The sequence below is a fragment of the Oncorhynchus masou genome, unplaced genomic scaffold (assembly GCF_036934945.1).
Source record: "Oncorhynchus masou masou isolate Uvic2021 unplaced genomic scaffold, UVic_Omas_1.1 unplaced_scaffold_1758, whole genome shotgun sequence".
NCBI classification, from domain to species: domain Eukaryota; kingdom Metazoa; phylum Chordata; class Actinopteri; order Salmoniformes; family Salmonidae; genus Oncorhynchus; species Oncorhynchus masou.
This window is the reverse complement of record NW_027007747.1, coordinates 96,456-114,673: the sequence shown is the minus strand read 5'-3', so window position 1 is coordinate 114,673 and position 18,218 is coordinate 96,456. Positions and strand designations below refer to the sequence as shown.

General features: G+C 46.8%; 1 protein-coding gene across 1 annotated transcript in view; it reads left to right on the top strand.

Annotated features, from left to right (window-relative positions):
* Positions 1–479: 479 nt before the first annotated feature.
* Positions 480–18,218, top strand: part of LOC135532181 (ubiquitin-like modifier-activating enzyme 6) — a gene marked incomplete at its 5' end in the record, with an annotated part of 60,613 nt that continues 42,874 nt past the window's right edge. Inside the window, 4 exons of the mRNA XM_064959794.1 lie at positions 480–661; positions 1,402–1,507; positions 2,066–2,155; positions 13,025–13,105. Coding sequence (XP_064815866.1) covers positions 480–661; positions 1,402–1,507; positions 2,066–2,155; positions 13,025–13,105 — 459 coding nt within the window. The remainder of the gene's footprint in view (positions 662–1,401; positions 1,508–2,065; positions 2,156–13,024; positions 13,106–18,218) is intronic.

Genomic DNA, 18,218 nt, shown 5'->3' with positions numbered 1-18,218 from the left:
TCTCTCTCCCTCCTTCTGCCCCTCTCTCCCTCCCATGCCCCTCCCTCCCTCTCTCTCTCTCTCTCTCTCTCTCCCTCCCTCCCTCCCTCCTCCCTCCCTCCTTCTGCCTGCCTCCCTCCCTCCCTCCCTCTCTCCCTCCCTCTCTCCCTCCTTCTGCCTGCCTCCCTCCCTCCCTCTCCCCTCCCTCCTTCTGCCTGCCTCCCCCCTCTCCCTCCCCTCCCTCCCTCCCTCCCTCCCTCCTCCCTCCCTCCCTCCCTCCCTCCCTCCCTCCCTCCCTCCCTCCCTCCCTCCCTCCCTCCCTCCCTCCTTCTCTCTCTCTCCCTCCTTCTGCCTCTCTCTCCCTCCTTCTGCCTCTCCCTCCCTCCCTCCCTCCATCTGTCTCTGTCTCTGTCTCTCCCTCTCTCCCTCCTTCTGCCTCTCCCCCCCCTCCCTCTCTCTCTCTTTCTCCCTCTCCCTCCCTCCCTCCCTCCCTCCATCAGAAACCTAAGAGCACCACAGCAGCCGTAGCAACCTTGGAGATCAACCCAGAGATGCAGGTAGACGCTCACCTCAACAAGGTGTGTCCTGCCACCGAGGGGGTCTACAACGACCTGTTCTACTCCCGCCTAAACCTGGTTGTCACGGCGCTGGACAATGTAGAGGCTCGTAGATACGTCGACAGGTGAGGGGGGGTGGTTGTTATGGTGATAGTGAATAGTTGTGGTGTGTTGGTATATTGAGGGGAGGTTATGGTGATAGTGAATAGTTGTGGTGTGTTGGTATATTGAGGGGGGTTATGGTGATAGTGAATAGTTGTGGTGTGTTGGTATATTGAGGGGGGTTATGGTGATAGTGAATAGTTGTGGTGTGTTGGTATATTGAGGGGGGTTATGGTGATAGTGAATAGTTGTGGTGTGTTGGTATATTGAGGGGGGTTATGGTGATAGTGAATAGTTGTGGTGTGTTGGTATATTGAGGGGGGTTATGGTGATAGTGAATAGTTGTAGTGTGTTGGTATATTGAGGGGAGGTTATGGTGATAGTGAATAGTTGTGGTGTGTTGGTATATTGAGGGGGGGGTTATGGTGATAGTGAATAGTTGTGGTGTGTTGGTATATTGAGGGGGGGGTTATGGTGAGAGTGAATAGTTGTGGTGTGTTGGTATATTTTATATATATATATGTTGGTATATTGAGGGGGGGGGTTATGGTGAGAGTGAATAGCTGTGGTGTGTTGGTATATTTTATATATATATATAATATAATATATGTATGTTGGTATATTGTTGTTGCAGACTCACGTGACCTCAGGGGTAAATCATGTTTTCCTTTTAAATTGAGGGAGGCAGAGGATAAACTGGGATTATTAACCAACACTAGTTGATCATGTTTCATGTTCCCTCTGATCTGGCTTTCACATGCAGCCGCAGTGTATCCAATCAGAAGGCTCTTCTGGATTCCGGTACCATGGGAACCAAAGGACACACGGAGATCATCGTGCCCAACCTGACCGAGTCTTACAACAGCCATGTACTGTCTGTCTGTCTGTCTGTCTGTCTGTCTGTCTCTCTCTCTCTCTCTCTCAATGGTCGTACCAACCATGTACTGTCTGTCTGTCTGTCTGTCTGTCTGTCTGTCTGTCTGTCTGTCTGTCTGTCTGTCTGTCTGTCTGTCTGTCTGTCTGTCTGTCTGTCTGTCTGTCTGTCTGTCTGTCTGTCTGTCTGTCTGTCTGTCTGTCTGTCTGTCTGCCTGCCTCTGCCTGCCCGTCTGTCTCTCTCTCGTCGTACCAGCCATGTACTGTCTGTCTCTGTCTGCCTGCCTCTGCCTGCCTGTCTGTCTCTCTCTCTCTCTCTCTCTCTCTCTCTCTCTCTCTCTCTCCGTACCAACCATGTACTGTTTGTCTGCTTCTCTGCCTGCCTCTGTCTGTCTGTCTCTGTCTCTCGTCGTACCAGCCATGTACTGTCTGCCTGCCTGTCTGTCTCTCTGTCTGTCTGCCTGCCTCTGCCTGCCTGTCTGTCTCTCTCTCGCCGTACCAGCCATGTGTAACCAGATGTGTTTCTGAATGTCCACATCTCTGCGTATTGACAGAGGGACCCACCAGAAGAGGAGATTCCGTTCTGCACCCTGAAGTCTTTCCCTGCTGTCATAGAACACACCATCCAATGGGCACGGGACAAGGTGATAGGACTAATCTAATTGGTTGTTATAGAACACACCATCCAATGGGCACGAGACAAGGTGATAGGACTAATCTAATTGGTTGTTATAGAACACACCATCCAATGGGCACGGGACAAGGTGATAGGACTAATCTAATTGGTTGTTATAGAACACACCATCCAATGGGCAAGGGACAAGGTGATAGGACTAATCTAATTGGTTGTTATAGAACACACCATCCAATGGGCACGGGACAAGGTGATAGGACTAATCTAATTGGTTGTTATAGAACACACCATCCAATGGGCAAGGGACAAGGTGATAGGACTAATCTAATTGGTTGTTATAGAACACACCATCCAATGGGCAAGGGACAAGGTGATAGGACTAATCTAATTGGTTGTTATAGAACACACCATCCAATGGGCACGGGACAAGGTGATAGGACTAATCTAATTGGTTGTTATAGAACACACCATCCAATGGGCAAGGGACAAGGTGATGGGACTAATCTAATTGGTTGTTATAGGACACACCATCCAATGGGCACGGGACAAGGTGATAGGACTAATCTAATTGGTTGTTATAGAACACACCATCCAATGGGCACGGGACAAGGTGATGGGACTAATCTAATTGGTTGTTATAGGACACACCATCCAATGGGCACGGGACAAGGTGATAGGACTAATCTAATTGGTTGTTATAGAACACACCATCCAATGGGCACGGGACAAGGTGATAGGACTAATCTAATTGGTTGTTATAGGACACACCATCCAATGGGCAAGGGACAAGGTGATAGGACTAATCTAATTGGTTGTTATAGAACACACCATCCAATGGGCAAGGGACAAGGTGATAGGACTAATCTAATTGGCTGTCATAGAACACACCATCCAATGGGCACGGGACAAGGTGATAGGACTAATCTAATTGGTTGTTATAGAACACACCATCCAATGGGCACGGGACAAGGTGATAGGACTAATCTAATTGGTTGTTTTAGAACACACCATCCAATGGGCACGGGACAAGGTGATAGGACTAATCTAATTGGTTGTTATAGAACACACCATCCAATGGGCACGGGACAAGGTGATAGGACTAATCTAATTGGTTGTTATAGAACACACCATCCAATGGGCAAGGTGATAGGACTAATCTAATTGGTTGTTATAGAACACACCATCCAATGGGCAAGGGACAAGGTGATAGGACTAATCTAATTGGTTGTTATAGAACACACCATCCAATGGGCACGGGACAAGGTGATAGGACTAATCTAATTGGTTGTTATAGAACACACCATCCAATGGGCACGGGACAAGGTGATAGGACTAATCTAATTGGTTGTTATAGAACACACCATCCAATGGGCACGGGACAAGGTGATAGGACTAATCTAACTGGTTGTTATAGAACACACCATCCAATGGGCACGGGACAATGTGATAGGACTAATCTAATTGGTTGTTATAGAACACACCATCCAATGGGCAAAGGGACAAGGTGATAGGACTAATCTAACTGGTTGTTATAGAACACACCATCCAATGGGCAAGGTGATAGGACTAATCTAATTGGTTGTTATAGAACACACCATCCAATGGGCAAGGGACAAGGTGATAGGACTAATCTAATTGGTTGTTATAGAACACACCATCCAATGGGCAAAGGGACAAGGTGATAGGACTAATCTAACTGGTTGTTATAGAACACACCATCCAATGGGCAAGGTGATAGGACTAATCTAATTGGTTGTTATAGAACACACCATCCAATGGGCAAGGGACAAGGTGATAGGACTAATCTAATTGGTTGTTATAGAACACACCATCCAATGGGCACGGGACAGGGTGATAGGACTAATCTAATTGGTTGTTATAGAACACACCATCCAATGGGCCATCCAATGGGCACGTGACAGGGTGATAGGACTAATCTAACTGGTTGTTATAGAACACACCATCCAATGGGCACGGGACAGGGTGATAGGACTAATCTAACTGGTTGTTATAGAACACACCATCCAATGGGCACGGGACAAGGTGATAGGACTAATCTAATTGGTTGTTATAGAACACACCATCCAATGGGCAAGGGACAGGGTGATAGGACTAATCTAACTGGTTGTTATAGAACACACCATCCAATGGGCACGGGACAAGGTGATAGGACTAATCTAATTGGTTGTTATAGAACACACCATCCAATGGGCAAGGGACAAGGTGATAGGACTAATCTAACTGGTTGTCATAGAACACACCATCCAATGGGCACGGGACAAGGTGATAGGACTAATCTAATTGGTTGTTATAGAACACACCATCCAATGGGCACGGGACAAGGTGATGGGACTAATCTAATTGGTTGTTTTAGAACACACCATCCAATGGGCACGGGACAAGGTGATAGGACTAATCTAATTGGTTGTTATAGAACACACCATCCAATGGGCAAGGGACAAGGTGATAGGACTAATCTAATTGGTTATTATAGAACACACCATCCAATGGGCACGGGACAAGGTGATAGGACTAATCTAATTGGTTGTTTTAGAACACACCATCCAATGGGCACGGGACAAGGTGATAGGACTAATCTAACTGGTTGTTATAGAACACACCATCCAATGGGCACGGGACAAGGTGATAGGACTAATCTAACCATGTTCCATTCTAATATGGGGGGGTTGTAGAATATGTTGAGGATAACACCCTGAACTCAGCTTCTACCCCCGAGCCATAAAACTGCTGAACAATTATTTAAACAGCCACCCGAACTATTGACACGTGTTTTTACACTGCTGCAACTCACTGTTTATTACCACTTTCCCCCTACCTACATGTCCAAATGACCTCGACTAACCCGTACCCACTGCTGCTACTCACTGTTTATTACCACTTTCCCCCTACCTACACGTCCAAATGACCTCGACTAACCCGTACCCACTGCTGCTACTCACTGTTTATTACCACTTTCCCCCTACCTACATGTCCAAATCACCTCGACTAACCCGTACCCACTGCTGCTACTCACTGTTTATTACCACTTTCCCCCTACCTACATGTCCAAATCACCTCGACTAACCCGTACCCACTGTTGCTACTCACTGTTTATTACCACTTTCCCCCTAACAACACGTCCAAATGACCTCGACTAACCCGTACCCACTGCTGCTACTCACTGTTTATTACCACTTTCCCCCTAACAACACGTCCAAATGAGCTCGACTAACCCATACCCACTGCTGCTACTCACTGTTTATTACCACTTTCCCCCTAACAACACGTCCAAATGACCTCGACTAACCCGTACCCACTGCTGCTACTCACTGTTTATTACCACTTTCCCCCTACCTACATGTCCAAATGAGCTCGACTAACCCGTACCCACTGCTGCTACTCACTGTTTATTACCACTTTCCCCCTACCTACATGTCCAAATGACCTCGACTAACCCGTACCCACTGCTGCTACTCACTGTTTATTACCACTTTCCCCCTACCTACATGTCCAAATCACCTCGACTAACCCGTACCCACTGCTGCTACTCACTGTTTATTACCACTTTCCCCCTAACAACACGTCCAAATGACCTCGACTAACCCGTACCCACTGCTGCTACTCACTGTTTATTACCACTTTCCCCTACCTACATGTCCAAATCACCTCGACTAACCCGTACCCACTGCTGCTACTCACTGTTTATTACCACTTTCCCCCTACCTACATGTCCAAATGAGCTCGACTAACCCGTACCCACTGCTGCTACTCACTGTTTATTACCACTTTCCCCTACCTACATGTCCAAATGACCTCGACTAACCCGTACCCACTGCTGCTACTCACTGTTTATTACCACTTTCCCCTACCTACATGTCCAAATGACCTCGACTAACCCGTACCCACTGCTGCTACTCACTGTTTATTACCACTTTCCCCCTACCTACATGTCCAAATGACCTCGACTAACCCGTACCCACTGCTGCTACTCACTGTTTATTACCACTTTCCCCCTACCTACATGTCCAAATCACCTCGACTAACCCGTACCCACTGCTGCTACTCACTGTTTATTACCACTTTCCCCCTAACAACACGTCCAAATGACCTCGACTAACCCGTACCCACTGCTGCTACTCACTGTTTATTACCACTTTCCCCTACCTACATGTCCAAATGACCTCGACTAACCCGTACCCACTGCTGCTACTCACTGTTTATTACCACTTTCCCCCTACCTACATGTCCAAATGACCTCGACTAACCCGTATCCACTGCTGCTACTCACTGTTTATTACCACTTTCCCCCTACCTACATGTCCAAATCACCTCGACTAACCCGTACCCACTGCTGCTACTCACTGTTTATTACCACTTTCCCCCTAACAACATGTCCAAATCACCTCTACTAACCCGTACCCACTGCTGCTACTCACTGTTTATTACCACTTTCCCCCTAACAACACGTCCAAATGACCTCGACTAACCCGTCCCCACTGCTGCTACTCACTGTTTATTACCACTTTCCCCCTACCTACATGTCCAAATCACCTCGACTAACCCGTACCCACTGCTGCTACTCACTGTTTATTACCACTTTCCCCTAACAACATGTCCAAATCACCTCGACTAACCCGTACCCACTGCTGCTACTCACTGTTTATTACCACTTTCCCCCTACCTACATGTCCAAATGACCTCGACTAACCCGTACCCACTGCTGCTACTCACTGTTTATTACCACTTTCCCCCTACCTACACGTCCAAATGACCTCGACTAACCCGTACCCACTGCTGCTACTCACTGTTTATTACCACTTTCCCCTACCTACACGTCCAAATGACCTCGACTAACCCGTACCCACTGCTGCTACTCACTGTTTATTACCACTTTCCCCCTACCTACATGTCCAAATCACCTCGACTAACCCGTCCCCACTGCTGCTACTCACTGTTTATTACCACTTTCCCCCTACCTACATGTCCAAATGACCTCGACTAACCCGTACCCACTGCTGCTACTCACTGTTTATTACCACTTTCCCCCTACCTACATGTCCAAATCACCTCGACTAACCCGTACCCACTGCTGCTACTCACTGTTTATTACCACTTTCCCCCTAACAACACGTCCAAATGACCTCGACTAACCCGTACCCACTGCTGCTACTCACTGTTTATTACCACTTTCCCCTAACAACACGTCCAAATCACCTCGACTAACCCGTACCCACTGCTGCTACTCACTGTTTATTACCACTTTCCCCTACCTACATGTCCAAGTGACCTCGACTAACCCGTACCCACTGCTGCTACTCACTGTTTATTACCACTTTCCCCCTAACAACATGTCCAAATCACCTCGACTAACCCGTACCCACTGCTGCTACTCACTGTTTATTACCACTTTCCCCCTACCTACATGTCCAAATCACCTCGACTAACCCGTACCCACTGCTGCTACTCACTGTTTATTACCACTTTCCCCCTACCAACATGTCCAAATGACCTCGACTAACCCGTACCCACTGCTGCTACTCACTGTTTATTACCACTTTCCCCCTAACAACACGTCCAAATCACCTCGACTAACCCGTACCCACTGCTGCTACTCACTGTTTATTACCACTTTCCACCTACCTACATGTCCAAATGACCTCGACTAACCCGTACCCACTGCTGCTACTCACTGTTTATTACCACTTTCCCCCTAACAACACGTCCAAATGACCTCGACTAACCCGTACCCACTGCTGCTACTCACTGTTTATTACCACTTTCCCCTACCTACATGTCCAAATCACCTCGACTAACCCGTACCCACTGCTGCTACTCACTGTTTATTACCACTTTCCCCTACCTACATGTCCAAATGACCTCGACTAACCCGTACCCACTGCTGCTACTCACTGTTTATTACCACTTTCCCCTACCTACATGTCCAAATCACCTCGACTAACCCGTACCCACTGCTGCTACTCACTGTTTATTACCACTTTCCCCCTACCTACATGTCCAAATGACCTCGACTAACCCGTACCCACTGCTGCTACTCACTGTTTATTACCACTTTCCCCTACCTACATGTCCAAATGACCTCGACTAACCCGTACCCACTGCTGCTACTCACTGTTTATTACCACTTTCCCCCTACCTACATGTCCAAATGAGCTCGACTAACCCGTACCCACTGCTGCTACTCCCTGTTTATTACCACTTTCCCCCTAACAACACGTCCAAATCACCTCGACTAACCCGTACCCACTGCTGCTACTCACTGTTTATTACCACTTTCCCCCTAACAACACGTCCAAATCACCTCGACTAACCCGTACCCACTGCTGCTACTCACTGTTTATTACCACTTTCCCCTACCTACATGTCCAAATCACCTCGACTAACCCGTACCCACTGCTGCTACTCACTGTTTATTACCACTTTCCCCTAACAACACGTCCAAATCACCTCGACTAACCCGTACCCACTGCTGCTACTCACTGTTTATTACCACTTTCCCCCTAACAACACGTCCAAATGACCTCGACTAACCCGTACCCACTGCTGCTACTCACTGTTTATTACCACTTTCCCCCTACCTACATGTCCAAATGACCTCGACTAACCCGTACCCACTGCTGCTACTCACTGTTTATTACCACTTTCCCCCTACCTACATGTCCAAATCACCTCGACTAACCCGTACCCACTGCTGCTACTCACTGTTTATTACCACTTTCCCCCTACCTACATGTCCAAATGACCTCGACTAACCCGTACCCACTGCTGCTACTCACTGTTTATTACCACTTTCCCCTACCTACATGTCCAAATGACCTCGACTAACCCGTACCCACTGCTGCTACTCACTGTTTATTACCACTTTCCCCCTACCTACATGTCCAAATGACCTCGACTAACCCGTACCCACTGCTGCTACTCACTGTTTATTACCACTTTCCCCCTACCTACATGTCCAAATCACCTCGACTAACCCGTACCCACTGCTGCTACTCACTGTTTATTACCACTTTCCCCCTACCTACATGTCCAAATGACCTCGACTAACCCGTACCCACTGCTGCTACTCACTGTTTATTACCACTTTCCCCCTACCTACATGTCCAAATCACCTCGACTAACCCGTACCCACTGCTGCTACTCACTGTTTATCACCACTTTCCCCCTACCTACATGTCCAAATGACCTCGACTAACCCGTACCCACTGCTGCTACTCACTGTTTATTACCACTTTCCCCTACCAACATGTCCAAATCACCTCGACTAACCCGTACCCACTGCTGCTACTCACTGTTTATTACCACTTTCCCCCTACCTACATGTCCAAATGACCTCGACTAACCCGTACCCACTGCTGCTACTCACTGTTTATTACCACTTTCCCCCTACCAACATGTCCAAATCACCTCGACTAACCCGTACCCACTGCTGCTACTCACTGTTTATTACCACTTTCCCCCTACCAACATGTCCAAATCACCTCGACTAACCCGTACCCACTGCTGCTACTCACTGTTTATTACCACTTTCCCCTACCAACATGTCCAAATCACCTCGACTAACCCGTACCCACTGCTGCTACTCACTGTTTATTACCACTTTCCCCCTACCTACATGTCCAAATCACCTCGACTAACCCGTACCCACTGCTGCTACTCACTGTTTATTACCACTTTCCCCCTACCTACATGTCCAAATGACCTCTACTAACCCGTACCCACTGCTGCTACTCACTGTTTATTACCACTTTCCCCCTACCTACATGTCCAAATCACCTCGACTAACCCGTACCCACTGCTGCTACTCACTGTTTATTACCACTTTCCCCTACCTACATGTCCAAATCACCTCGACTAACCCGTACCCACTGCTGCTACTCACTGTTTATTACCACTTTCCCCCTAACAACACGTCCAAATGAGCTCGACTAACCCGTACCCACTGCTGCTACTCACTGTTTATTACCACTTTCCCCCTACCTACATGTCCAAATCACCTCGACTAACCCGTACCCACTGCTGCTACTCACTGTTTATTACCACTTTCCCCCTACCTACATGTCCAAATCACCTCGACTAACCCGTACCCACTGCTGCTACTCACTGTTTATTACCACTTTCCCCCTACCTACATGTCCAAATCACCTCGACTAACCCGTACCCACTGCTGCTACTCACTGTTTATTACCACTTTCCCCCTACCTACATGTCCAAATGACCTCGACTAACCCGTACCCACTGCTGCTACTCACTGTTTATTACCACTTTCCCCCTAACAACACGTCCAAATGACCTCGACTAACCCGTACCCACTGCTGCTACTCACTGTTTATTACCACTTTCCCCCTAACAACACGTCCAAATCACCTCGACTAACCCGTACCCACTGCAGCTACTCACTGTTTATTACCACTTTCCCCCTAACAACACGTCCAAATCACCTCGACTAACCCGTACCCACTGCTGCTACTCACTGTTTATTACCACTTTCCCCCTACCTACATGTCCAAATGACCTCGACTAACCCGTACCCACTGCTGCTACTCACTGTTTATTACCACTTTCCCCCTAACAACACGTCCAAATGACCTCGACTAACCCGTACCCACTGCTGCTACTCACTGTTTATTACCACTTTCCCCCTAACAACATGTCCAAATGACCTCGACTAACCCGTACCCACTGCTGCTACTCACTGTTTATTACCACTTTCCCCCTAACAACATGTCCAAATGACCTCGACTAACCCGTACCCACTGCTGCTACTCACTGTTTATTACCACTTTCCCCCTACCTACATGTCCAAATCACCTCGACTAACCCGTACCCACTGCTGCTACTCACTGTTTATTACCACTTTCCCCCTACCTACATGTCCAAATGACCTCGACTAACCCGTACCCACTGCTGCTACTCACTGTTTATTACCACTTTCCCCCTACCTACATGTCCAAATCACCTCGACTAACCCATACCCACTGCTGCTACTCACTGTTTATTACCACTTTCCCCCTACCTACATGTCCAAATGACCTCGACTAACCCGTACCCACTGCTGCTACTCACTGTTTATTACCACTTTCCCCCTACCTACATGTCCAAATCACCTCGACTAACCCGTACCCACTGCTGCTACTCACTGTTTATTACCACTTTCCCCCTAACAACATGTACAAATGAGCTCGACTAACCCGTACCCACTGCTGCTACTCACTGTTTATTACCACTTTCCCCCTACCTACATGTCCAAATGACCTCGACTAACCCGTACCCACTGCTGCTACTCACTGTTTATTACCACTTTCCCCCTACCTACACGTCCAAATCACCTCGACTAACCCGTACCCACTGCTGCTACTCACTGTTTATTACCACTTTCCCCCTACCTACATGTCCAAATCACCTCGACTAACCCGTACCCACTGCTGCTACTCACTGTTTATTACCACTTTCCCCCTACCTACATGTCCAAATGACCTCGACTAACCCGTACCCACTGCTGCTACTCACTGTTTATTACCACTTTCCCCTAACAACACGTCCAAATGACCTCGACTAACCCGTACCCACTGCTGCTACTCACTGTTTATTACCACTTTCCCCTACCTACATGTCCAAATGACCTCGACTAACCCGTACCCACTGCTGCTACTCACTGTTTATTACCACTTTCCCCCTAACAACATGTCCAAATCACCTCGACTAACCCGTACCCACTGCTGCTACTCACTGTTTATTACCACTTTCCCCCTAACAACACGTCCAAATGACCTCGACTAACCCGTACCCACTGCTGCTACTCACTGTTTATTACCACTTTCCCCCTACCTACATGTCCAAATCACCTCGACTAACCCGTACCCACTGCTGCTACTCACTGTTTATTACCACTTTCCCCCTAACAACATGTCCAAATCACCTCGACTAACCCATACCCACTGCTGCTACTCACTGTTTATTACCACTTTCCCCCTAACAACACGTCCAAATGACCTCGACTAACCCGTACCCACTGCTGCTACTCACTGTTTATTACCACTTTCCCCCTACCTACATGTCCAAATGAGCTCGACTAACCCGTACCCACTGCTGCTACTCACTGTTTATTACCACTTTCCCCCTACCAACATGTCCAAATGACCTCGACTAACCCGTACCCACTGCTGCTACTCACTGTTTATTACCACTTTCCCCCTAACAACACGTCCAAATGACCTCGACTAACCCGTACCCACTGCTGCTACTCACTGTTTATTACCACTTTCCCCCTACCTACATGTCCAAATCACCTCGACTAACCCGTACCCCTGCCCATTGATTCGGTACCGGTGCCCCCCCTTATACAGCCTCATCATTATTATTATTTAGTGTTACTTTTTATTAGATTTTTTTACTTTAGTTTATTTAGTAAATATTTTCTTAATTCTATTTCTTGAACTGCATTGTTGGTTAGGGGTAAGTATGTATTACATGATACCTGTTGTATTTGGCGCTCTTGATAAATATTTGATTTTCATTTGTTGTGTCTCTCTCCCTTTCCATCTTTCTCTCCTCTCTCTCTCCCTTTCCATCTTTCTCTCTCTCTCTCTCTTTCTCTCCTCTCTCTCTCTCTCTCCCTTTCCATTTTTCTCTCACTCTCTCTCTTTCTCCCCTCTCTCTCTCTCTCTCTCTCTCCCCTTTCCATCTTTCTCTTTCCCGGGTCTCTCCCTTTCCATCTTTCTCTCTCCATCTTTCTCTCTCTTTCTCTCCTCTCTCACCGTCTCTCCCTTCTGTCTCTCTCTCTCTCTTTCTTTCTCTCCCTCTGTCTCTCCACTCTCTCCCTCTGTCTCTCCACTCTCTCCCTCTGTCTCTCTGTCTGTAGTTTGAGAGTGCGTTTGCCCACAAGCCCACCATCTATAATATGTTTTGGCAGACCCACTCCTCTGCAGAAGCCGTGCTGCAGGTAGGAACAGCTTCTTCTCATGACTCGGGTTGCAAAGTTCCCATAACTTTCCCTAAATGTTCAGCTTTTTCCAGAAATCCTGGTAAATTAACACTGAGGTGTGGGACAGACAGTAGCAGACAGTAAATTAACACTGAGGTGTGGGACGTTAACAGACAGTACATTAACACTGAGGTGTGGGACAGACAGTACATTAACACTGAGGTGTGGGACAGACAGTACATTAACACTGAGGTGCGTCTGCTAAATGACTTAAATGTAAATGTAAATGAGGTGTGGGACAGACAGTAACAGACAGTAAATTAACACTGAGGTGTGGGACGTTAACAGACAGTACATTAACACTGAGGAGTGGGACGTTAACAGACAGTACATTAACACTGAGGTGTGGGACAGACAGTACATTAACACTGAGGTGTGGGACAGACAGTACATTAACACTGAGGTGCGTCTGCTAAATGACTTAAATGTAAATGTAAATGAGGTGTGGGACAGACAGTAACAGACAGTAAATTAACACTGAGGTGTGGGACGTTAACAGACAGTACATTAACACTGAGGAGTGGGACGTTAACAGACAGTACATTAACACTGAGGTGTGGGACAGACAGTACATTAACACTGAGGTGTGGGACAGACAGTACATTAACACTGAGGTGTGGGACGTTAACAGACAGTACATTAACACTGAGGTGTGGGACAGACAGTAACAGACAGTAAATTAACACTGAGGTGTGGGACGTCAACAGACAGTACATTAACACTGAGGTGTGGGACGTTAACAGACAGTACATTAACACTGAGGTGTGGGACAGACAGTACATTAACACTGAGGTGTGGGACGTTAACAGACAGTACATTAACACTGAGGTGTGGGACAGACAGTAACAGACAGTACATTAACACTGAGGTGTGGGACGTTAACAGACAGTACATTAACACTGAGGTGTGGGACGTTAACAGACAGTACATTAACACTGAGGTGTGGGACGTTAACAGACAGTACATTAACACTGAGGTGTGGGACAGACAGTGACAGACAGTACATTAACACTGAGGTGTGGGACTGACAGTAACAGACAGTAAATTAACACTGAGGTGTGGGACGTTAACAGACAGTACATTAACACTGAGGTGTGGGACAGACAGTAGCAGACAGTACATTAACACTGAGGTGTGGGACGTTAACAGACAGTACATTAACACTGAGGTGTGGGACAGACAGTAACAGACAGTACATTAACACTGAGGTGTGGGACAGACAGTAACAGACAGTACATTAACACTGAGGTGTGGGACAGACAGTAACAGACAGTAAATTAACACTGAGGTGTGGGACAGACAGTAACAGACAGTACATTAACACTGAGGTGTGGGACGTTAACAGACAGTACATTAACACTGAGGTGTGGGACGTTAACAGACAGTACATTAACACTGAGGTGTGGGACAGACAGTAACAGACAGTACATTAACACTGAGGTGTGGGACGTTAACAGACAGTACATTAACACTGAGGTGTGGGACGTTAACAGACAGTACATTAACACTGAGGTGTGGGACAGACAGTACATTAACACTGAGGTGTGGGACTGACAGTAACAGGCAGTAAATTAACACTGAGGTGTGGGACGTTAACAGACAGTAAATTAACACTGAGGTGTGGGACGTTAACAGACAGTAAATTAACACTGAGGTGTGGGACAGACAGTAGCAGACAGTAAATTAACACTGAGGTGTGGGACAGACAGTAGCAGACAGTACATTAACACTGAGGTGTGGGACTGACAGTAACAGGCAGTAAATTAACACTGAGGTGTGGGACAGACAGTAAATTAACACTGAGGTGTGGGACAGACAGTAGCAGACAGTACATTAACACTGAGGTGTGGGACTGACAGTAGCAGACAGTAAATTAACACTGAGGTGTGGGACAGACAGTAGCAGACAGTAAATTAACACTGAGGTGTGGGACAGACAGTAGCAGACAGTACATTAACACTGAGGTGTGGGACTGACAGTAGCAGACAGTAAATTAACACTGAGGTGTGGGACAGACAGTAGCAGACAGTACATTAACACTGAGGTGTGGGACAGACAGTACATTAACACTGAGGTGTGGGACAGACAGTAACAGACAGTACATTAACACTGAGGTGTGGGACGTTAACAGACAGTACATTAACACTGAGGTGTGGGACGTTAACAGACAGTACATTACCACTGAGGTGTGGGACAGACAGTAAATTAACACTGAGGTGTGGGACTGACAGTAACAGACAGTACATTAACACTGAGGTGTGGGACGTTAACAGACAGTACATTAACACTGAGGTGTGGGACAGACAGTAACTGACAGTACATTAACACTGAGGTGTGGGACAGACAGTACATTAACACTGAGGTGTGGGACAGACAGTACATTAACACTGAGGTGTGGGACAGACAGTAACTGACAGTACATTAACACTGAGGTGTGGGACAGACAGTACATTAACACTGAGGTGTGGGACAGACAGTAACAGACAGTACATTAACACTGAGGTGTGGGACGTTAACAGACAGTAAATTAACACTGAGGTGTGGGACAGACAGTAACAGACAGTACATTAACACTGAGGTGTGGGACGTTAACAGACAGTACATTAACACTGAGGTGTGGGACGTTAACAGACAGTACATTAACACTGAGGTGTGGGACGTTAACAGACAGTACATTAACACTGAGGTGTGGGACGTTAACAGACAGTACATTAACACTGAGGTGTGGGACAGACATTAACAGACAGTAAATTAACACTGAGGTGTGGGACTTAACAGACAGTACATTAACACTGAGGTGTGGGACGTTAACAGACAGTACATTAACACTGAGGTGTGGGACAGACAGTACATTAACACTGAGGTGTGGGACAGATAGTAACAGACAGTACATTAACACTGAGGTGTGGGACGTTAACAGGCAGTACATTAACACTGAGGTGTGGGACGTTAACAGACAGTAAATTAACACTGAGGTGTGGGACAGACAGTAACAGGCAGTACATTAACACTGAGGTGTGGGACGTTAACAGACAGTACATTAACACTGAGGTGTGGGACAGACAGTAACAGACAGTACATTAACACTGAGGTGTGGGACGTTAACAGACAGTACATTAACACTGAGGTGTGGGACGTTAACAGACAGTACATTAACACTGAGGTGTGGGACAGACTGTAACAGACAGTACATTAACACTGAGGTGTGGGACGTTAACAGACAGTACATTAACACTGAGGTGTGGGACAGACTGTAACAGACAGTACATTAACACTGAGGTGTGGGACGTTAACAGACAGTACATTAACACTGAGGTGTGGGACAGACAGTAACAGACAGTACATTAACACTGAGGTGTGGGACGTTAACAGACAGTACATTAACACTGAGGTGTGGGACGTTAACAGACAGTACATTAACACTGAGGTGTGGGACAGACAGTAACAGACAGTAAATTAACACTGAGGTGTGGGACAGATAGTAACAGACAGTACATTAACACTGAGGTGTGGGACGATAACAGACAGTAAATTAACACTGAGGTGTGGGACGTTAACAGACAGTACATTAACACTGAGGTGTGGGACAGACAGTAACAGACAGTACATTAACACTGAGGTGTGGGACGTTAACAGACAGTACATTAACACTGAGGTGTGGGACGTTAACAGACAGTACATTAACACTGAGGTGTGGGACGTTAACAGACAGTACATTAACACTGAGGTGTGGGACGTTAACAGACAGTACATTAACACTGAGGTGTGGGACAGACAGTAACAGACAGTACATTAACACTGAGGTGTGGGACGTTAACAGACAGTACATTAACACTGAGGTGTGGGACGTTAACAGACAGTAAATTAACACTGAGGTGTGGGACAGACAGTACATTAACACTGAGGTGTGGGACGTTAACAGACAGTACATTAACACTGAGGTGTGGGACGTTAACAGACAGTACATTAACACTGAGGTGTGGGACAGACAGTAACAGACAGTACATTAACACTGAGGTGTGGGACAGACAGTACATTAACACTGTGGTGTGGGACAGACAGTACATTAACACTGAGGTGTGGGACAGACAGTAGCAGACAGTACATTAACACTGAGGTGTGGGACAGACAGTAACAGACAGTACATTAACACTGAGGTGTGGGACAGACAGTAACAGACAGTACATTAACACTGAGGTGTGGGACGTTAACAGACAGTACATTAACACTGAGGTGTGGGACAGACAGTAACAGACAGTACATTAACACTGAGGTGTGGGACGTTAACAGACAGTACATTAACACTGAGGTGTGGGACGTTAACAGACAGTACATTAACACTGAGGTGTGGGGCGTTAACAGACAGTACATTAACACTGAGGTGTGGGACAGACTAACAGACAGTACATTAACACTGAGGTGTGGGACAGACAGTAACAGACAGTACATTAACACTGAGGTGTGGGACGTTAACAGACAGTACATTAACACTGAGGTGTGGGACGTTAACAGACAGTACATTAACACTGAGGTGTGGGACGTTAACAGACAGTACATTAACACTGAGGTGTGGGACGTTAACAGACAGTACATTAACACTGAGGTGTGGGACAGACTAACAGACAGTACATTAACACTGAGGTGTGGGACAGACAGTAACAGACAGTACATTAACACTGAGGTGTGGGACGTTAACAGACAGTACATTAACACTGAGGTGTGGGACGTTAACAGACAGTACATTAACACTGAGGTGTGGGACAGACAGTAACAGACAGTACATTAACACTGAGGTGTGGGACGTTAACAGACAGTACATTAACACTGAGGTGTGGGACGTTAACAGACAGTACATTAACACTGAGTTGTGGGACAGACAGTAGCAGACAGTAAATTAACACTGAGGTGTGGGACGTTAACAGACAGTACATTAACACTGAGGTGTGGGACGTTAACAGACAGTACATTAACACTGAGTTGTGGGACAGACAGTAGCAGACAGTACATTAACACTGAGGTGTGGGACAGACAGTAGCAGACAGTAAATTAACACTGAGGTGTGGGACGTTAA